Raw genomic sequence first — 23307 nt, forward strand, 5'->3', positions numbered from 1 at the left:
CTGATAGCAAAACACAGAGGGTATTAATCAACAATAATACTCAAATAGTAAGGTATCTGGTTTCACTCAAGTTCTAATTTTGTCTAAATTTTCAGAAATGACTAACAATTATTTTCCTTTATTTACACACAGTGTGTAGGCCAACAGGATGCGTATGTCTGGGACCTCTAAGTACTACTCAATACACATAAGTAAAATATGATGCCTTAGTTTAAGCTAAATTACAACCTTTTCACATAGCTTAGAGGAAGATCAGAGTGACTGTGTCATTCCACTGACTTCAGAAACACTGCATAAGTCACAAAATGTGGAAGAAAGAATAATCAGATACTGTAATTCTTAAAGACGAGTAAAACAGACATGAAATAAAAATCACACAAAACACAAGAGCATTGTATTAGACCAAGCAGGCGTAAAGGATACAAAATTATAAAGCATTCCAACACCCCAGAACATTAGCTAAGGAGGCTACCAAAAGAATTTTATTATTTGAATTCTGTTTACCTTGTATATTTACATCAAATTCCACTTCATCCTCTCCAGCAATGTTGGATGCCAGACAAGTGTAACGACCGGTGTCTGATACTTGAGCCTCCTTGATCTGCAGAGTACGGCCACTAGCTTGGATAACGACATGAGCATCTGGTTTAAGTGGCTGTAATGTAATTTTACGTGGGAATTAATACTTGGCGAAACATACACTAGAAATAGCCGTATTTGTGGAAACAATATGATGGCATCTCTCTTTTGGTCAAATTCAGGTTGCTTCAAAACCCTTCCTAAGGCAGTATACTGGGAGTAGGAGACTATTTTGGTTTTGGTATTCCCTTTGCAGAAGGTCCTTCCTTTTTTGTTAATGCCTCCAGCAAGGCCCGCTTTCAATCTAAGCAAAGAAAGCAGTTGCTTAGGACACCAAATACTGGAGGTCACCACTTAGGACACAGTCCTAAGCGGGGTGCTCCTGGGACGGCAGCCTTGGCCACAGGTGGTGCAGCCCAGCTCTCGTCTCATCTGCTCCTCCTTTCCCTCAGACCAAAAGCTTTTCCTCCCTCAGTAAACTTGATGAAGCTCCAAGTTCCTGGAGACAGTTTTCTTTTCATGGCTGTCAGAAACTCTGCATCTTCACCCTTCTGATCGTGGCAGCTGGTCTCCAGAGGATGTGGTTTGACATGACTCTGAACCCCAGCTGCAAGCTGCTGCTGAAAGGAGCAGTGCCATCCCCATCAGGCAAGGGTTCTCATGGTATTTGATTAAAATCACAGAATCACAGAATCAATCAGGTTGGAAGAGACCTCTGGGATCATCGAGTCCAACTATTGCCCTGACACCACCATGGCAACTAGACCATGGCACTAAGTGCCATGGCCAGTCTCTTCTTAAACACCTCCAGAGATGGGGACTCCACCACCTCCCTGGGCAGCCCCTTCCAATGCCTAATGACCCTTGCTGAGAAGAAATGCTTCCTAATGTCCAACCTGAACCTCCCCTGGCAAAGCTTGAGGCTGTGTCCTCTTGTCCTATCGCTAGTTGCCTGGGAGAAGAGGCCGACTCCCACTTCACTACAACCTCCCTTCAGGCCAATTCAATCCCTGAACTCACTGGCCAAGTCAATGAGCTGATGGAAAAACCCACACGTGTAAAACTATCAGTTTTCTATGAGGGGAACAACCTGATCTAACTCACCCTACAGCCACACAACCAGTAGGATCTGCTGCCCAGCAAGGACACGGTGTGAACATAAAATGGATGCAGCAGCAACGCAGAGATACACAGGATCAGACATTACTGTCCCTAAAATTTACACCACACGGGACAGTAGGGACTACACTAATGCAACCTGTATCTCTCAATAATCAAAACAGAACACATTAGGGCGCCAGCACTGAACTCCTGGCCTGCAGGGGACAATTTACTCCATGGATGTGAGTGACAGCCATTTGCCCAGGGGCAACCTAAGCAAAAGCTGCTGCTCTGACAGTGACAGCAAGCTGCTTACAGCCACCATCTTCTCTTTGTGGACATCTCAAGTCTCCCCAACATCATTTTTCACTGGCAGCACCATCAGTACACCCGGGAGGTCCCAGAATTACAGTATATGCTCAAGACAGACAGAGAGTGTATAGACAGGCTGCTTCTGCGTGCTCGGTAAATCCGGGAAGAGCTGGTGCAGCAGTCTGCCACATGATGTGTCCTACCAAGAACAGCTAAAGCACAAGATTATATTCTCCTTTCTTACAGAAAAGTGGCACTGTTTCCTTTTTATTTATAGTCAGCCCCTGGCAGGCTGCACATCAGGACGATCCCGTGGCATTGCCCTTCCAAAGCGCTCCTCCTCCGGACCGCTGCTGTTGTGAAGGCTGCGTGTGGCAGGAACCACACCTCATTCCCCCTCGCAGAGGATCCAGATGCTTTTGTGGCTTCGTGAGCTCTGCCAGAACCAAGCGGGAGGCTCTCTGCAACTGCTGCAAGGGCAGCACTTAGAGGAACCAAGCGTGGGGCCGTTCTGTAACGATGCCTTTGGGGACTTTACACAATGGCAAAGTGACATGTGGTCATACCATGGGATGCTACTGCTGGGCAGGGCCCTCCCCTTTAAAGCACAGGCCAGTGGCAGGCCCTGGGAACTCCAGCACTGATGTCTCAGTGGCACTGCCAAGCACCCACAAAAAAGCAAGGGTGTCAATTTGTGGAGGTCTGGCCAACGGCAAACGTCATAAGATGCGCGAGGGGTGACCCTGCCAGCAGGACAGTGGGAAAAAGTGGGAATTAAGTTGGTGACTGGCCTGTCCGTCCTTGTACCAGCTGATGGCAGCAGCAGGAACGGCGTGAGCTTCACACTCCAGGGTAAGGCTGTGGTTTACTTTGATCTTCACTTCTTTAGGGGAGAGACCCATCCCCGAGATATCCCCTCTGTTAATGGAGGGTGGAACTGCACAAAAACAAAGGGAGAGAGAGAGAGACTTTCATGACTTAACGTCTTATGCAGCATTTCAAAATCAACTGGACACAGGGAAAACCTGGATGGCAACCTCAGGGAAAGCAAGTGCATTCCCCCTATAGTCTGCTCCTTCCCTATAGCTGAATTTTCATTTTTTATATATATATATATATATGTATTTTAAACTATTTTTAGTATATGTATTATATATAACAATATATAAAACTGTGTTCAACAGTTCTAGACATCCAAACCTAACCACAGCCTTACCTAGCTATAGCACTTTATTATGTGCTTGGCTTGAATTCTATAAAGTTCAGTGTACTGCAGTCATTAAAAAGCATTTTAATGGAAACTAATATTCTCAAAAACATATGTTTGAACTGAAGTCCACACTCAGAGTAGCTGGTCAAAACTCAACATTTCCATTCCATTGAAATCCCAGTGTTGCAAAATCTCATTTCCTTCTGAATCAGAATGAGAACAGAACATTTCAAAATTCTTCAGCTACCCCCCACCTTGGTCTCATAATATCTTTTAAATTATTTTAAATGCTTTCAAAGCATTTTCCATTCTTTTTTTCAATGGGAAATTTTAAATTCTCCTGTAACAACTGACAGTTGCAATGGCATGTGGGGCTGGGGGGCTTTCTGTTGCCACATAGCCATACTTCAGTAATGAACTCTTGTTATCTTCTCATTATCCTGAATCCAATGGGGCCTTATTAGGGACTTATTGTAATTAAAATAACAGCATGGTTACTGTGAGGGAGCAAACTAAACTCCAGTTCAGACTAGGAAATAAAAAAAAAGATGAAAAATCATGCTTGACTGAGCCCATAACAAAGAGTTTGAGCATTAAAATAGAGTATTAGGCACGGATGCTCAAAGGACAACGTGCTGACAGGAAGCCTTGAATGGGAAAGCTTTATGGAAGGATATAAAAATAGTATCCTCCTGTTTTACCTTACTCAGGAAAGTTTCCCATTAGATGTTACAGGTCCCCTCCCCTCCTTTTCTTTCCTAAAATAGTTTCTTTGCTCATGAGATTCTCTGTTCGCATCTCCCACTGTGCTGCATCCGTCTGATTTGAAAATCATTACCAAAAGCATTTCAGAAGAAACTCAGGGTCAGTGTTTCTTAAATGTCTTCCCCTGGGTGGCACAAAGATTTTTAGCCCACCAGGAGCACTTGTAAAGGATGCAACAGTAAACTTTTCCAATGTGTCTCCTCAAGCAATGCCACGAGCTAATGCAGAAGTTTGCTAAACAAAGCCACTAACAGCAACCCTTGTGTTCCCCAGGACAGGTACCGCTGCAAAGGGAAAATATAGAAGAAAGAAAAATTGTTGGAAGTATTTCCTTACTGTAGACTTTCACTTCATAGTGTTTCAAAGTCTCTCCAGCCTCATTTGTGGCTATACAAGTGTATCTTCCAGCGTTGTCCTCCTGCGCATTTAGAATCTGCAGGGTTCGACCACCTGCCAAAAGACATAATTCTATAATCACAGAACGACAGAATCGTTCTGGCTGGAAAGGACCTTTAGGATCATCGAGTCCAACTGTTAACCCAGCACTGCCAAGGCCACCACTAACCCATGTCCCTCAGCACCACATCTACACGGCTTTTAAATCCCTCCAGGGATGGGGACTCCACCACTGCCCTGGGCAGCCTGTTCCAATGCTTGATAACCCTTTGGGTGAAGAAATTGTCCCTGATCTCCAATCTAAACCTCCCCTGGTGCAACTTGAGGCCTTTTGCTCTCGTCCTATCACTTGTTACCTGGGAGAAGAGACTGACCCCCACCTCACTACACCCTCCTTTCAGGCAGTTGTAAGAGAGCAAGAAGGTCTCCCCTCAGCCTCCTTTTCTCCAGGCTAAACACCCCCAGGTCCCTCAGCCACTCCTCATCACACTTGTGCTCCAGACCCTTCACCACCTTTGTTGCCCTTCTCTGGACTCCCTCCAGCACCTCAAGGTCGTTCTTGTAGTGAGGGGCCCAAACCTGCACCCGGGATTGGAGCTGCGGCCCCACCAGTGCCGAGTACAGGGGTACGATCCCTGCCCTAGTCCTGCTGGCCACACTAGTGCTGATACAAGCCAGGATGCTGGTGGCTGCCTTGGCCACCTGGGCACACCTCTGGCTAATATCCAGCCGGACATCAACCAACACCCACAGGTCCTTTTCCCCCAGGCACTTTCCAGCCACTCTCCCCCCAGCCTGTAGTGGTGCGTGGGGTTGTTGTGCCCCAAGTGCAGGACCCAACACTGAGCCTTGTTGAACCTCGTACTGTTGGCCTCAGCCCATTGATCCAGCCTGTCCAAATTGCAGCCATGCTGTACTCTTGCTTCCCAATTATTTGAATGGTTTCTGCAGCATATTTTCAATCCTTTGGTCCAAATTCTGCCCTTAGATGAGCATGAAAACCTGAATGCTTACCACCACGTATAGTGTGTAATAAATGAGTGTATAATTTGCCGTAGTGCTTTGGATCACAACCCCTGTCGCTTACAGATTCTTGAAAATTTTTTTAACATAGTTCTGTACAAGAAATTTCTTGAAGATATTTCAATAGGAAGAAGTGATTTAGGGTTCTGCACTTCATTCAGAGAAAAAGGGAAAGGAAGCATAATCAGCATGACTAAGCAAAAAGAGTCTATTCAACATCCAGGGGTGGATGTAAGCCTCCGGACCACCTTTTTATTTCAGAGGCCCTTAACTCCCTCCAGAGAATGGACAGAAACAACAGCCACAATGTGAGAAGAAGTGTAAACATGAATGCATTGGTGAGATTTAAGACTTCAGATGGCCTCTACAACTTTGACGTCCATCAATTTCCTTCCCATAGTAACCTGTTTATTTATGATTTATATTGTCTGCCTTCTCAGAGATGAGCCACTATTTAATTTGCTTGCAGCTCTTTTCAGACTGCATTCCTAGAAGTTGTCCCCCCATGTAGTAATTCAACTCCTCACTATCAATATCGACTCATTCTTCCTCTGAACGCTTGCAGATAACAACACTAAAGTACTTATTCATCTACATCACTTCAGTGCTACCAGTGAAGCTTGTTTCTGTTTTCCACCTCAAAGACGTGCTAGGTAAGAGTTACTCCACAAATTAAAAATGGCAAACTACTACTGACCTAGAAAAATGCCACCTCATTCTCCTTACTCATGTTATTGCTTATATCTCTCTCTAGCTAATTTCCATACTTAATTTCAAGTTATTTGCATTCATTGTTAACTCCAATGAACTTGTTTGCCATCATTTAGCTTTATAGGAAAAAAAGGAATAAATACCCAAATACAAATAAAATACAAGTAAATCATCAATTAATTGTGAAGTACTTAAAAATATTGGAATGGGAAGTGCTACAGAAGTTCAAACATTGAGCTCAACAGAAATATATCCTTTGATTTTTCAAAAAAAATCTGTAACAGGAAACGAAACAATAAAAGAATAAAGCGTTACGTTATTTCTCAATAACAACGAAAAATTTACCTGGCAAAATGCGGATGTTTCTGTTTGATTCTAAAGGATTACCATCTTTCAGCCAGGTGATCGTAGCTGGAGGATACGAGTAAGCCTCACAAACCAGTGACGTGGGGCTGTTGAGGATAACCGTGACATCCTCTGCACTTCCATGGCCGACTGCACCCACAATGGTTGGAGACACTAGGAACAACAAAATCATTAACCAGAGGAAGGACCTCTATGAAAAGCCAATTCTCTATTCCCTGTTCAGTCTAGGAATCTGGGTGCAGCCTTAGATAGCTGGGGGGCATTCCTCCGAGGTGCACTGGAGCCCAGAACCAGACAACATTCATCTGGTTTTATGTTTTGTCCCAAAGTCAACGGTCAACCCATGTCGGTGGAATCCATCCACCCTTCGCCCTTGTCAACCACGGGTCACCAGGAAGCCAGCCACCACTTCTTGCGCAGGAGCTGGCAGATCCACTGCTTGACAATCCTGTGAGCAGCAGATCGGTAGGAGGTACAAGCTGAGGAAACGAGGATGTGGAAAACAAACTCGCCATTGTCTGCGTTGGGTTATGCAATAACCATCATGAAAAAAGCAAACTGCAGATGGTTTCAGCTTTTATGAAGAGATCACGATCTGAAGTGCTCCTCAGATACTCCTTCCCTGAATCACAATAAACCAATGTACTGCCCTGCTCATTCCATATGGACACTGTCCTGTAAAACACCTCGTGTTTTCTAGCTCTATCTTGTCTGAAGCACAGAACTGCTGTTTTTATTGAACTATTATTATTTAGCAATTACTAAGCAATAAAATTTTAATCATACCCAGGGAATCAAGCATTGCTGTAATTAAAGCACTACAAAATTCCAATGTGATTATCTGTTTTTTCCTGAGATGAATATTTTCGCCGCAAGAGCCAGCCCAGCTGTCTTACCAAGTACATTAAGACTGTAACTTTTGCTCTTATCTCCAGCTGTATTGGATGCAATACATGTGTATCTCCCCGTGTCAGTGACTTGAGCATTGGTGATCTGCAGAAAACGCCCACTGGACAGAAACTTGTGATCTTCATCCTCGGTTAGAAATTGCCCATCCTTTATCCAGGTGATCTGTGGTACAGGATTCCCTTAATGGAATAAAGAAAATTGCAACTATTAGTTGTTGCATAGCCTCTAGGGCATGCCAAAATTTCTGAAAAACAGAAAAAATACAGTTTCAGATGCCTCTTCAAAATATATCCTTTAGGGAGGCGTTTTGGAATATGTATTCTAAAGTCTTCGAACCTCCTGAAGTAACATCCATCTCCTCTTAAATACCATAGGCCTTTAGAGAAGAAATATCACAGCAACTATCCTCATGGTTACATTTTATATAACCTTTATAAAAAGGAGGGCTTAGTCCTGCTATAAGCACCATGGTTAAAACTGAAATTTAAAAATTCCACTGAATGGAAAATGCCATTAAAAGATGCTGTTCAGAACCAATGATGACAGACACCATGGGTTTGATCAGTAAATATAAGTAACATTGTACACTTTTACCTATCACTTCACATGTTAGGGTAACTCTGTGCTTCTCTTTCACTTTCACATCTTCCAATTTATTTTCACCCACAATCCCTGGAGGCACTGCAAACAGACAAGAAGACATCAGCCAGAATTACTTACAACCAAAGACACGCTCAGGCTGTATCTCAGCATATGCTTCCCTTAATCACATCAATCAATGAACGGCTCAGATCTATCAGAAACAGGTCCAGATGTGAGACAGCGTAGAGGGAACCTGCCTGGACAACAGATACACACTCTGTCCTGCACCCCTTAGCCATACAAGTCCACGCAAAGGGCAAGAGAGGACCACAGACCCATAAAGTACTCACCTCACCTCGTCTTCAGAGTTAGAAAGATACTCAGGGTGCTGAGGAGTATGGTCTGTAGGGCAATATTTCTGAGTGTGGTCAGTAGGGTAATGGTGATGAGCACTTGTTAGTGGGGCCGGGTTTGATCTTACGCACCAGCAGGTTTTCTAACTTTGTAAACAAGTTCTATCACCCACATTAAGCAGCAAGTGATTTATTTGCTCAAAACTATGTGCTTAAGTTCAAGAGTTGTTTGTTTTCCAACAGTAATTGAAAGCATCTACCTAGAACTCTAGGGAAAGGTCTAATTTATAAAAAAAAGAGTCAGCACGTCTATTCACGGACCATGTGGGGTTTTTCTCCTTACCAGCGTGCTCAAAGCAATACACTAGATTACCAACAAGTGGATGTTGTGTGAAGGACATCCACTGCCTGAAGGACATCCACTGCCTGTGAAGGACATCCATTAGCCTGGAGAAGAGGAGGCTCAGAGGTGACCTTATTGCAGTCTACAACTACTTGAAGGGAGGTTGTAGCACAGTGGGAGTCGGCCTCTTCTCCCAGGCAACTGGTGATAGGACAAGAGGACACAGCCTCAAGCTTCACCAGCGGAGGTTCAGGTTGGACATTAGGAAGCATTTCTTCTCAGCAAGGGTCATTAGGCATTGGAAGGGGCTGCCCAGGGAGGTGGTGGAGTCACCATCTCTGGAGGGGTTTAAGAAAAGACTGGACATGGCACTTAGTGCCATGGTCTAGTTGCCATGGTGGTGTCAGAGCAATGGTTGGACTCGATGATCCCAGAGGGCTCTTCCAACCTGGTTGATTCTGTGATTCTGTGAAGGCATACCTGTGTTTTATGCAAATTCCATACAGGCAGATGAACAAAATACATAGGTCTATAGGCGTCTTGCTGTGGTACAGCCTATGTTTCTCTAGGGAAACAGAAGACAAAACTATACCCTTAAAATACTTACCCACCCCCCAAATAGCTAACACAATACAAGGAAACTCTTACTGCAGGGCTGACCACTTGATGACTTGTTTCCAAATAATCTTGGTCAACAGAACTACACAGAGGAATGGGCTGTTGGATGAGGGAGGGCAGCTTATGAATGTGTTGGTAAGTAGCTGTGGTGGTGAAGAACTCTCATCAACTATTTCTTTCAAACTAGAGGCATTTGTAGATTCAGGCCAAAAGAAAACGGCACTACAACTCAAAGTAGGCATGGAGTATAACAGGTTTAAAAGGAGACCTATCATTATAAAAAAGAAAGACTAACCTTCAGGAGATTTTGGAAAGTTTTATAAGAAAAATGCCAGACTAGGGAGCCAGATACTATGCTTTAACAATCCTACAAAATTCAAACTTTCAGCCTAGATAAAAGGCCTAAAGAGAGAGGAAGCAAAATATATTCAGCAGCTTCTTTGTGATCTACCACTAAGTTGGAAGCAAAAGTTTTATAAAAGTAAGAATCACTGTAATATGCAGAATTCATTGTCAACAGATAAAAATAATGTTACATCAAATTTTTGATACTAATGAATGGTACAAACTAGAGTGAAGAAGGAAAAAAAAATTGAAAGAGGTTCGTGTCTCACTTGACTGGAATGGCAAAGATCCTACTTCAGCGTGGCTAAAAGTTGGCCTCTGAAGAGGACACGTGGCGAGATGCGGGTTAGTAGAATTTAGCACGCAGGAAGATGTGGCCAGTACTGGCAATCTCACCAACTTGTGATGCAGTTATGAGCAAATCCCCTGCTGTGGCTGTACAGGCAATGTAAAACAGACTTTCGTACGTGTTCTAGTGTCCAAATGCAATGAGACAAAGACGTATCAACTAGGGAAGGCGTTAGATGGGGGAAAATATAACCTAAAATCATAAAGTTCAGGACTTTTAAGTCAGGCCAAAAGTTACTATTCATAAACAGAGCAACTCATCACTTTGGCCCCAAAATAATACAGTAAGATGTCAACACGTATTAATTTCAGAAATATGACAAAGCCACACCAAATATTTTGCAAATATATAAATATTATGCTTATTACACCAAGCTCTCCATGCAAACTGGCTCGCCTGTTGTACCTCCTACACCAATTTAGAGAAACACTGGGATGTCTCTGCACGGTTCCTATTTACAGTGAGCTGGTGAACATCCTGGGTCGCTATCAGGCCACATTCCAGTAACTTTCCTCTAGAAAGACAAAGAAATTACCAGGGGGAGGGAAGAGAAGACTGAACAATGGAATTTTCCACTTAGCCCTCTTCAAATCAGCTTCACTGAGCATTTTTCTTCAAGGCAAACAAAGCCTGTGCAAGAGAGATTTCCAGAACCCTCAAGAACATCCTGCTGCTAAAACCCTCCAAAGAAAACAGTAAAACAATGAACGCTTTTCAGTGTTTATCCATCTCTTCCATTCTACCAGACTTACACTTCCATGAGCTCATCAAATAAACATGAACTGACATGAATGCGAGTCATCATTTACAGGCTGAATATGCGTAAGTCAGCTGGAGGCAAGGGAAGCTGATAGCGCCTTAGAGAAAAGAAACTTATAGGAAAATCACATACAGTAATGCTGTAAGACAACCTGCATCAGGCCTGGTAATTAGTGATAAAAGTAACAAATAGATACTAAACCAAAAAGCAGTATTTTCTGGGGAAAATACTGTTTTTTAAAAATAAGTAATGTGACAAAATTACACATTAATGGTTCCAAACAGCCATCTAAAGAGCCTGCCGTAACAGTCCTTGTCTAAACGTGTTAGCAGGATCACCCACTACCACACTCGGTTTACTTCCTTTCCAATACTAAAGGCTCTACTGACAGGGGAGGTTTAGATTGGAGATCAGGAACAATTTCTTCACCAAAAGCACTGGAACAGGCTGCCCAGGGCAGTGGTGGAGTCACTATCCCTGGAGGGATTTAAAAGCCGTGTAGATGTGGTGCTGAGGGACATGGGTTAGTGGTGGCCTTGGCAGTGCTGGGTTAATGGTTGGACTCGATGATCCTAAATGTCCTTTCCAACCAAAACTGTTCTGTGATTCTATGAGGTTTCCACTAGATCAGAGATCTCCATCTTATAAAAACAATTCCAGCTCCAGTGTTTAATTTCTCTATCGGTCTTGGCTTTGCCTTCACATCTTTGTTGCAACAGATGATTGCCATGATGCCACTCAGCTACACGTATCATACCCAGCGCTGCACAGTAAGGCTGGGTTTAATTCATGAGTATTATCATACGAGGTTGCACCTTTCTGCATTTGAGCATTAGATGCAACAGATTCACATGAATTTCATAGGTTTCCTCGGGCCATAGTTTTCTTTTAACTTAAACCAGCTTAACTCCAGGCTGGTGCCAAAAGAAATAGCACTATTGCCCTGACCACTCACTCTTCTCATCTTCCTTTCACCAATACTGGCATTTCTAGGCTATGTGGTGAACCAGCAGGGAACTGATCTGGCAGAAAACTAACCTGACCAGGGAAACACCAAAACCTCACCTTTCCAGATCACCTATAAACCACTTCACCTTGTTCATCACGCCCAAGGGATAGCGAAGCTATGAGCAACAACAAAGAGAAGAGAGGATGGGATTCTGGCTGTCAGCATCCCCCAGACTGCTATCCGACTGAAACAACAATGGAACTGAAGCCAGTTACATTGACAGAGCTCCTTTTCAGAAAAGAAACAAACCAACCACAAAAGAGAAGCAGCCGCCAGTTATTCCAAACTATGCCTGAAGAATCTTCATTTTAAAAACTAAACAACGGCAAACTCACATGTATAAGTAACTACTCTTTTAAACCCTGATTTTCTGACCACGTTATCAAATGCACTTTTTTTTTTTTTTGCCTAACAACATATGTTTTGGCAGGATACTTTTTAAAATACCAGCAAAGTATACATAGAATCACAGAATCGTTTTAGTTGGAAAAGACCTTTAAGATCATCGAGTCCAACCATTAACCCAGCACTGCCAAGGCCACCACTAACCCATGGCCCTCAGCACCACATCTACTCGGCTTTTAAATCCCCCCAGGGATGGTGACTCCACCCCTGCCCTGGGCAGCCTGTGCCAATGCTTGACAGCCCTTTCAGTGAAGAAATTGTCCCTGATCTCCAATCTAACCCTCCCCTGGTACAACTTGAGGCCGTTTCCTCTCGTCCTATCACTTGTTACCTGGGAGAAGAGACCGACCCCCACCTCGCTACACCCTCCTTTCAGGCAGTTGTAGAGAGCGAGAAGGTCTCCCCTCAGCCTCCTTTTCTCCAGGCTAAACACCCCCAGGTCCCTCAGCCGCTCCACATAAGTAGACCCCCCCCCTTATCTTCTTCTACTGCAACAAAAATTATCACGTACTTACCTAGAACAGAAAGGTCAAAATCCTTCCTCGCTTCTCCTGCAGCATTGGTCACCACACAGGTATACCGACCTTCATCTGCTACGCTCGTGTGTGTCAACCGCAGCGTTCTGCCCCCTGAGGAGAAAGCCAAAAAACTCTCATTGAAGTCCTGCTCCAACCACCACGCTCCCAAATTGTCTGTGCTGACTCTTAATTTTTTTATGTTTTGGTTACATTTACAGCTGTACATTTTTTTAACATGGTCTATTTTTTTTTCATGTGCTTTGTTTTGTTGAACAAACAGTAAACCAGAAATTACATTTAAGTGAACTTTGCGGCACTCAGACATTTTCTGAGAATTTCTGGAGGAAGACAGTGACCAACCAGACAATCACTGAAAACTTCGAGACACATCTGCAGAGTTCACGCAGAGAAACCCAAACCTGCTCCACACAGGTCACTCCAACTACGTGCAGGGAAGAAGATCTACAAATATGTTTAACCAAAGGACCAAGAATATCCCCGCTTTGCCCTAGCAGAGTAATTTCTCTTTGCTTCCTTTTTGGAAGAGGAACAGAAAAACAAACATCAGTGAGCAATGGAAGTGTGAAATCAAATGTGGTGGCCATCCTTCAGCTCTTTCCAGTTTCTCGTTAGCAGCTCTCACATTAGCAACCATTACCTCACAGTGCATCACAGCCCAACCACACGTGTCTTGTCTCTGGATATCCACAGGATCTCATTAAATTCACAGATGACACCAAGTTGGGCAGGAGTGTTGATCTGCCTGAGGGTAGGAAGGCTCTGCAGAGGGATCTCAACAGGTTGGATCAATGGGCCAAGACCAATGGTATGAAGTTCAACAAGGTCAAGTGTCAGGCCCTACACTTTGGCCGTAACAACCCCATACAGAGCTACAGGCTGGGGGAAGAGTGGCTGGAAAGCGGCCCAGTGGAAAAGGACCTGGGGGTGTTGGTCGATGGCCGGCTGAATATGAGCCAGCAGTGTGCCCAGGTGGCCAAGAAGGCCACCAGCATCCTGGCTTGTATCAGCACTAGTGTGGCCAGCAGGACTAGGGCAGGGATCGTCCCCTGTACTCGGCACTGGTGAGGCCACACCTCTAATCCTGGGTGCAGTTTTGGGCCCCTCACTGCAAGAAAGACCTTGAGGTGCTGGAGCGAGTCCAGAGAAGGGCAATGGAGGTGGTGAAGGGTCTGGAGCACAAGTGTGATGAGGAGCGGCTGAGGGACCTGGGGGTGTTTAGCCTGGAGAAAAGGAGGCTGAGAGGAGACCTTCTCACTCTCTACAACTGCCTGAAAGGAGGGTGTAGCGAGGTGGGGGTCGATCTCTTCTCCCAGGCAACCAGCAATAGGACAAGAGGACATAACCTCAAGCTGCACCAGGGGAGGTTCAGGTTAGACACTAGGAAAAATTTCCTCTCAGAAAGGGTCATTAGCCATTGGAAGGGGCTGCCCAGGGAGGTGGTGGAGTCACCATCTCTGGAGGGGTTTAAGAAAAGACTGGACATGGCACTTAGTGCGATGGTCTAGTTGACATGGTAGTGTCAGGGAATGGCTGGACTCGATGATCCCAGAGGGCTCTTCCAACCTGATTGATTGATTCTGTGATTCTGTTATTGGGATGTATCCCAGAAATTTATGTTCCTGGTCATGTGCTTTGAAGGAAGAAACTGCTGACCTGCTTGAGGGATGTGCTTCTGCCCAAGGAACCCTACCTGCTGGAGGGAGTACTGTGAGACTGAGGAAGGCTCAGTTCTTGCAGACTCATGTCGCCCTGATCCTTTCTCCCGTCCACATCCTGAACAAAGCCATGTAAGAAGCAAAAAGAAGCAGATACCTGCCTGCAGGAGACTGGAACTTTCTATGGTATCACACACTCACACACCCAGGGCTCCTGTGCTGAAGCAGGATACGATTTTCTACATTTAGCTAAAACTTAGTAAAAGCTTTCCTCTTTCCTGAAGCCAGTATGCAGCTTCGTTCATGGTCTGCAAGGAAAGCACATGTGCTATGGTGGAATTTTTTTCTTTTTTTTTTTTCCTAAAGGATGTAGAAAGCATCATTAAAAGGAAACATCAGCACAGTATCTGAATTCACAGATGCAAAGCTGCCAGCAGCGTGTCCACACATTTAAATCATCTGCAATGCCAAGTATGTATTCAATCAACAGAACCAAAACCTTGCTTTGGCAAAGTATTTTACCTCTTAAATGAGTCGAAGGGGGGGATTTTGCTGTTGTTGTTGTTGTTTTTTTACAGCTGTACATGCACAAACAAAGTTCCAAATGCCATGTTGGTCACAGTTCACTACCACAACGTGGAGTTTTCTAAAGAACTGCACAAAAGCACGAAGTTTGCTGGAAAACAAAGCACTGAGTGCTGGCCTGTTCCCCCACTCCCACTGCAGCTAACATTCAGAGACAATAAACATCTTTTTGTCTCTCACCCTTCCTGACTCTGCAGTCTGGGTGGTGATATTAGTGTGGGTGTAGAAACCAACAGACGGAACAGAAACACTCAAGCCCAGAAGAAATTATTTTTGTTGATGGCAACTTCACACAAAAAGGAACTCATACCAACTCAGACAGGCAGATTCATACCGGGTAACAATGACACCCACTCCTTTTTCCATGCGCCGTACGTAAAAATGGGGAAGCACAAGACAGAACTACCTGTCAAGTTAAAACCTACATGAATGAATCATAGAATGTTAGGGGTTGGAAGGGACCTCTGGAGATCGAGTCCAACCCCCCTGCCAGAGCTGGACCAATCTAGGGAGGTTAAACAGAAACTCATCCAGATGGGTCTTGAAAGTCTCCAGAGAAGGAGACTCCACAACCTCTCCGGGGAGCCTGTGCCAGGGCTCTGTAACCCTTACAGTAAAGAAGTTCTTCCTCATGTTGAGGTTGAACTTCCTGTGCTCCAGCTCGCATCCATTGCCCCTTGTCCTATCGCAGGGCACAAGTGAGAAGAGGTTGCCCCTTTCCTCTTGACACCCAGCCCTCATATATTTATACACATTAATCAGATCCCCTCTCAGTCTTCTCTTCTCCAGACTAAAGAGCCCCAGGTCTCTCAACCTTTCCTCCTAAGGCAGGTGTTCCAGTCCCTTCATCATCCTCATAGCCCTCCGTTGGACTCTCTCCAGTAGATCTCTGTCCCTCTTGAACTGGGGAGCCCAGAACTGAATGCAATACTCCAGGTGAGGTCTCACCAGGGTAGAGTAGAGGGGGAGGAGGACCTCCCTTGACCTGCTGGAAAAATATCCTGAAAAATTCCAGCTTAAAATCCCATCTTAGCTGAGCTTCTCAACACCTTCTAGTTCCTTTACCTGTCTCATAGTTTTCTTGTGTTCATGCTACAGGATGGCTTGGCTTTGCATGGTGGCTATGTCAGAGTATTTTCATGAGATTTCCAGCTGTGAGTGGCAAAGCCAAGATCAAAGAAACATCTCAGTTGTTGTCTACACATCTCAGTCATAACCAGATACTTAATTACTTCTACACACTCCACAAAGCTGATCCCCAGACGCATGAAGTCAACACCAAACGTATTGCCTGCTTGGTACACTTTCTCCATCTGTAATCTCAAGGGCTGCTAACTTAATTTCCTATTGTAAACACGAAGCTTTAGCATCACTGCAGCTGCCAGTCAAGCACTCTCACTTCCCTGTGGCATTGCAGGAGGATGGTTTACAGGAACAGGTACCGAGCCCCTCACTACTGTCATAAAAAGGCATCTGAATAGTTCTTCGTAGGTTATTCCAGCTTGAAAAGCGAGATCCCTGATGAATTGGATCTGCTTCTCTGCTTCCCTATCATAAGTTTCTCCAGATCCCTTGGACTAGTCTTCTTGCTAATGCAGCATTGTGCTGTCTTTAACTGACCACCTAACCCCAGCTTTTATTAGACGACGTTCTGAAGACCAGATTCAGTTAGCTCCAAGGCCAGGAAGTATTTACATGCATTGATTTCTAAGGCTCGTGAACAGGTTTCCCTTTAGTTTTATCTATAGACCCACAGAAATGAAAGATGTGCTTTGTTTATTGTCGTACATAGTCACTCTCTCAAAGATTTTTCATCTCTAAAGGGTAAAATAACTGCGGAGAGGAAGATGCAGAGACAACTAATCAAATGAGAGAGCTAACGCAGTACACGTGTTGGCACTGACAAAGGAAGGTGCGAACATCTGACATGTCTCTGGAAATAAGCATTGGACTAACATAAACTAACAGCCAGAATAATGGCTTATTCCACGTCCCAGACCAGTTACCACGCCTTTGGCCCATACACGTACCGTTTGGTAACACCTTTAAAAGCTGACCTTAGCTATCCACCAGGCACTCCAGCCAACCTGACCCCACTTACTGAAAAGCTTGGCATTGAGTAACACTTTCCCTTCTCTCCCTGTCTTACAGATTATTAAACCAAACCTTCCTTCAGGTGAAATAGCTGCACTACAGATGCAGAGGGCCCTTTGCCCTCTTCCCTTTTTTGTTTTTTTAAATAACAGCCTTTGTACCTGAGAGGATTCGCACGGAGTTGTTCAAAGTGACAGGCCATCCGTTCCTGAGCCACGTGATTGATGGCAAGGGAATCCCCGAAGCTTCACAGACCAGAGAGATGGGATTCTTCTCCACAATGCTGATGTTTTCAGGCATCTGCAGGTCACCAGCAATACTTGGGGGAACTACAGAGCAAGAGTACAGAAAAGCCATACTTCAGAACAAATAAAACTTAAAACGTTCTGTCATCCAAACAATAATTCACTGATGCTAAGATAAGCTTGGCATGTGAAGAGCTGCAAACTAATAATATAATAATACTATACATTATACTATAATACTAATAATAATATTATACTAATACTATATACATTTTTTCTTCTCAGAAAGGGTCATTAGCCATTGGAAGGGGCTGCCCAGGGAGGTGGTGGAGTCACCATCTCTGGAGGGGTTTAAGAAAAGACTGGACATGGCACTTAGTGCCATGGTCTAGTTGACAGGGTGGTGTCAGGGCAATGGTTGGACTCGATGATCCCAGAGGGCTCTTCCAACCTGGTTGATTCTGTGATTCTGTGTATTAATGATAATTTCTTACTGTGTAAGAATTAAATTCTATCAGTTCTATTATCTTTAATTTGTGGCTTAAGATCCCTAGGGAATAACAGTTTTATAGTAGTTCTGTTCATTCTACACCAATTATAATTTCCAGTGTCTAATGGAACACCAGGGAAAATTCTAACACTGACAGAATTACATGCTTTCCCTAATGGAAAGAACAACCCCTATTAAAATAACTACCACCAATTTATTTTTAGCTTTTCTTTGCTAGGAATAAGAATATTTCCACTTCAGACACAGTTCTGTATGTTCTAAAGTATGAACTGTAGAACTAAAGACTGGGGTCAAGAATTGACCAACACCCTCCAGCACTCTGAGTAGCTTGAGGAGGTTTAAAGTTTCTTTTCACTCCCCAGAAGTTCGATAATACAGTACAGCAAAACATTCCAAATAAAAAAAAATACATAAATAAAAATAGTAAATAATTTAGGCCTCTCATTTTCAATAATAACAATTCCTATGTTTACTTTCACAGTAAAACATGAATATTCAACAAAGCATAAAAAAAAATCACAGGTAAAAGAATTACAGTGGCTGTAAGATAATGTGATGTTCCGATCAATTCCATCAAGTCCAATTATGGAGATGAATTATAGTTGGAGGCACCATCTTTAAATCCTTCTGATCGTGCAAAATGAGAGAATCTGATAATTAGGTACTTGAAATACTGGCTGTCCTCTGGTAGCAGCCACTAGCAGGGTGTTCTCGGTTAAACCTTGATTTCTATGTCCCACCATAGAATATTCCCACCACGACACTCAACCCAATATTGTATAAAATTATACCAGATCTTGGTTTTCTCCTCTCGGGAGATGGAGCAACTGGAGGTGGATTGATATTACCAGGGACAGAGGGAAGATTTTAAAATATTCAGGAGTTATAAAACTGGATTTGGATTTTTGAAGCACTGCAACTGAAACCACATCACTGATCTGCAACTGAAACTGCACCACGTGTAGAGCCTGCAATAGATACACGTGGTGCGTTTACCCACACACCTACTTCTTGGATGGCCTTTGGTGAACTTAAAGGTCTAACTTGTTTCTGTTACACCTGTAACAGGCTGCCCAGGGAGGGTGGGGAGTCTCCTTCTCTGGAGATATTCAAACCCGCCTGGACACGACCCTGTGCAACGTGCTCTGGGTGACCCTGCTTGGGCAGGGGGTTGGACTGGATGATCTCCAGAGGTGCCTTCCAACCCCAACCAGTCTGGGATTCTGTCCCATCTTGCACATACTCACCATGAACACTTAAATCATATTTTCTGTCAGACAACCCTGCCACGTTGGCAGCAACGCAGACATAGCGGCCAGTGTCTGACACCTGGGCATTTTTCAGTTGAAGAAAGCGACCACCGTGAAGTATCGCCGTGTCCCTTCCACTGCCCAGCGGCCGGCCATCCTTCATCCACGTTATTGCTGGTTCTGGAATGCCCTGGACCTCGCACTCCAAGGAAATCTCATTTCCCTGGGCCACGATGACTTCTGAGGGGTGGCTCCCGCTGTTTGATATAGTTGGTCGAACTATGAAAGAAAAAGAAATGGAGTTTATAAGTCAACTGAAAGCCACATTTCAGGATCTTCACCTATTTCTGAACGGAACAACAATCAAGTTTGCCAGACCAGCATGCTACAAAAGACCAGTTATTGCGGGTTACTGCTGGCAAACCAGTTAGGGGCACTCTGCAATTCACAGCATTTTCCACAGGGCTGAGAAAAGACACCCCATAATGGAAAAATGTTTTTAAGACAAGGAACTTACAGGCAACTTTTAAAATGCAAACAGGAGAAAAAATTAAAATGACTGCCCCAAATTCTGTCAATTCCTACAGATTTTGAATATTTTCTCTTTCATAGGCTTGTTTAAAAATACCTCCTTTTATTCCTGACTGAAATACAGAATTTGCAGTAAAACTGGAAAAAATCTAACTTCAACTAATTGTCATCACTGCTAGTTTGGTGACCAGAAACATTACACCACCTGAAGAGGTTTCCTCCCTGTAATCATCTGTGGTCAAACGCACTTCCAACAGATATATGCAACGTCTTGGTCAAGCTCCAAGTCCAAATAACCAAAATTTTAGTTAACATTCTCCTCGGAGTACACGTAAATTCTCCTTTACTCTCTGAAAATCTTGCAGCTTAACATCACTGTATCCATAACACTTTCATAACGTGACTCTATTGCAGAACTGGTAAACTACAAAAGGAATTTTTCACGGTAGCTTACTGTATACTTGCAAACTGTATTCTTTCTTTGCACTCCCAGCTACGTTTGAAGCAATACAAGCGTAAGACGCAGCATCAGATTTGTCAGCAATTGAAATCTGTAGCTGTCTGCCTCCAGATAACATCCGCACCCTTCCCGAAAGGTCAGCCACCAGCGGAGAGCCTGCAAGAGACATTCTTTCAGATCAAAACACAGAACATGGTAATGAGCTTGCTCACGTGGGGTAAAGCCCACTGGCTCATTTAAACATTACCGAAATGCACAATTTTCCATTTTAGAAACAGAGTTTTCCCAGACATCAGAATCTTCACACGAGCAGATCCTGAGGACATTAGGAAGCATTTCTTCTCAGCAAGGGTCATTAGCCATTGGAAGGGGCTGCCCAGGGAGGTGGTGGAGTCACCATCTCCGGAGGGGTTTAAGAAAAGACTGGACATGGTACTTAGTGCCATGGTCCAGTTGCCATGGTGGTGTCAGGGCAATGGTTGGACTCGATGATCCCAGAGGGCTCTTCCAATCATTGACTGATTGATTTAAGTGTATACCCTCTAGCCTTGCAGTACGTTATTAGATCACAGGACACGATGTCTTTTTGGCTTCCAAGAGACAGGGTTTAAAATGAACTTGATAAACTTCATGTTCTCTGAAAAATTTATGCAGTAAACAAAGTGGTTTGTAATTAAAATCTGCTCTTTCCACAAGCCAAAATTAATTAAGGTGGGTGCATATCACACTGTATTGTGCCTTCTAGAAAAACACAGATGAATAGGTAAGATTGATTAATAACACAAGAATTACCATACTGCAGGAGTACAATATCTTACATTGTCTAATATTCTGTCTCCAACAGTGTCCATGCTTAAAAGGAGGTGTTAAAAATACCCGCTTTTGTCTACTGAGTCATTAGAAGGTGTTTGCCAATGTTACTTTAACCCTAGAGCAAAAAGGTGTGCAGACTACTCTTAAATATTAAGATGGGATGAGAGAAAGGTTCAGTAAATCTCAAAAGTGATTGCTACAACTGGGTGCATTTTCATCACTTGGCAGTACGCCATGGCTGCAAATTTTACAATAACCCAGCGGATACGTCTGTGTTATACCGCGGATCACAGGGCAGAGACCCTCGACTCAGCACCCCAGGACTTCACAGCAGCTCATGGTACTGCTCACTGGGAGCCACAAATGAGCCTCGATGCTGTCTGGCTGCACCACGGTCAATAAACACATTGAGAGGGGTTAAGTGCTTCACTGTTCGTCTTAGTTCAGCTCAGGAATCTCTGCGCTGCACTTCTCTCGCACACCTTTAGGAATAATGATCACAGAATCACAGAATCACAGACTGGTTTGGGTTGGAAGCAACCTTAAAGACCATCTAGTTCCAACCCCCTGCCACAGGCAGGGACACCTTCCACTAGACCAGGTTGCTCCAAGCCCCCTCCAACCTGCCCTTGAACACTGCCAGGGAGGGGGCAGCCACAGCTTCTCTGGGCAACCTGGGCCAGTGTCTCACCACCCTCACAGCAAAGAATTGCTTCCTAAGATCTCATCTCAATCTCCCCTCTTTCACTTTAAAACCGTTCCCCCTCGTCCTGTCACTCCACGCCCTTGTAAAAAGCCCCTCTCCTGCTTTCCTGTAGCCCCTTCAGGTACTGGAAGGTGCTAGAAGGTCTCCCCAGAGCCTTCTCTTCTCCAGGCTGAACAGCCCCAACTCTCTCAGCCTGTCTCCAGAGCAGAGGTGCTCCAGCCTTCTGAGCATCTTTGTGGCCTCCTCTGGACTCGCTCCAACAGCTCCGTGTCCTTCTTCTGTTGGGCCCCCAGAGCTGGACGCAGCACTGCAGGGGGGGTCTCACGAGAGCGGAGCAGAGGGGCAGAATCCCCTCCCTCGCCCTGCTGCCCACGCTGCTGGGGATGCAGCCCAGGACACGGTTGGCTCTGGGCTGCCAGCGCACGGTGCCGGCTCATGGTGAGCTTCTCGTCACCCATCACCCCCAAGTCCTTCTCCTCAGGGCTGCTCTCAATCCATTCTCCATCCAGCCTGTGTTTGTGCTTGGGATTGCCCCTTGAGATGATACCTAATCCAAGCAGGGATGAGCAAGAGAGAAGGGACTAACCTACTGCTGTGGTTCATTTTACTCAATACCAGGACTGTTTAGATATCTGCATGTTTGAACTCCTCAGAACACAGTAAAATGTTCACAGGAAAAAAGAAAAACCAGCAGGTCAGAATTATCACATTGGCTTTATAAAACACACAACGGATGGTTACTCACCGTTCTTTTTCCAGGTAAGACTGGGTGGTGGGATGCCACTAGACTCACATATCAGGCTTATCAAGCTCCCTTCAATTACTGTCAGATGAGAGACGTCATCTGAGCCGTAAATACTTGGTGACACTGAAAAGAAATGCCAAATAATTGCAGCGTTTGAAACAAAACGTTATCAGCCAACAGGAAGACCCAAGTGACCCTCACACAAATTTGTCCCATTTTGCTCTGAAGCAATTACAAGGATTGTAATCTCTTGCTGGCAATGCAAACCAGGCCCTGGGTAGGGAATAATATACTTGAGAACGACTGCATCTGTCCTTCCAGCCTGTGAGGGCTGGTGCACGCATAGGCTCTATTTCTGGCTGACTTTTGAATGGACTTCACAGAACAAAGCCATTTCTGTGACTTGTGTAAACCGCCTCCTGCCTCACCCGTGGCCTTAGCTCATGAACCTACAGATACCATCATTGGTGGAAAAACGACTTTTAAAATTCAGGCCAAGTTTTTCCTTTGAATTTTTTCCTGCAGCAACACGCTGGCTGCCACATCCAGTGCTAAGGACCCCATCCCTTCGATGGCCCTGCTGCAGCACAGTGCCAGCTTTGCTCTACAGCTCTGTGACTGTAACCCGGCTGCAGACAAAAGGGATCACTGTTTCCACTCTGATTCTCAAAGAACTTCGGTTCAATCACTAGGGAAGGGATAATCACCTCCTTGAAATGGGGGAACCATTTTCATCACAGAATCACAGAATCCATCAGGTTGGAAGAGCCCTCTGGGATCATCGAGTCCAACCATTCCCTGACACCACCATGTCAACTAGAACAGGGCACTAAGTGCCATGGCCAGGCTTTTCTTAAACACCTCCAGAGATGGTGGCTCCACCACCTCCCTGGGCAGCCCCTTCCAATGGCTAATGACCCTTGCTGAGAAGAAATGCTTCCTAATGTCCAACCTGAACCTCCCCTGGTGAAGCCTGAGGTTCCTCTTGTCCTATCGCTAGTTGCCTGGGAGAAGAGGCCGACTCCCATTCCAGATGA

General features: G+C 44.6%; 1 protein-coding gene across 1 annotated transcript in view; it reads right to left on the reverse strand.

Annotated features, from left to right (window-relative positions):
- The window catches only part of HMCN1 (hemicentin 1), a 229266-nt gene that overhangs the window by 59288 nt on the left and 146671 nt on the right, over positions 1 to 23307 (reverse strand). Inside the window, exons 43-53 of the mRNA XM_068416737.1 lie at positions 22271 to 22393; positions 20001 to 20162; positions 19013 to 19294; positions 17171 to 17338; positions 12652 to 12765; positions 7967 to 8053; positions 7360 to 7551; positions 6443 to 6616; positions 4304 to 4417; positions 2784 to 2929; positions 505 to 655 (exon numbers count right to left, since the gene is read on the reverse strand). Coding sequence (XP_068272838.1) covers positions 505 to 655; positions 2784 to 2929; positions 4304 to 4417; positions 6443 to 6616; positions 7360 to 7551; positions 7967 to 8053; positions 12652 to 12765; positions 17171 to 17338; positions 19013 to 19294; positions 20001 to 20162; positions 22271 to 22393 — 1713 coding nt within the window. The remainder of the gene's footprint in view (positions 1 to 504; positions 656 to 2783; positions 2930 to 4303; positions 4418 to 6442; positions 6617 to 7359; positions 7552 to 7966; positions 8054 to 12651; positions 12766 to 17170; positions 17339 to 19012; positions 19295 to 20000; positions 20163 to 22270; positions 22394 to 23307) is intronic.

The sequence above is a fragment of the Nyctibius grandis genome, chromosome 21 (genome assembly GCF_013368605.1).
Source record: "Nyctibius grandis isolate bNycGra1 chromosome 21, bNycGra1.pri, whole genome shotgun sequence".
Classification (NCBI taxonomy): Eukaryota; Metazoa; Chordata; class Aves; order Nyctibiiformes; family Nyctibiidae; genus Nyctibius; species Nyctibius grandis.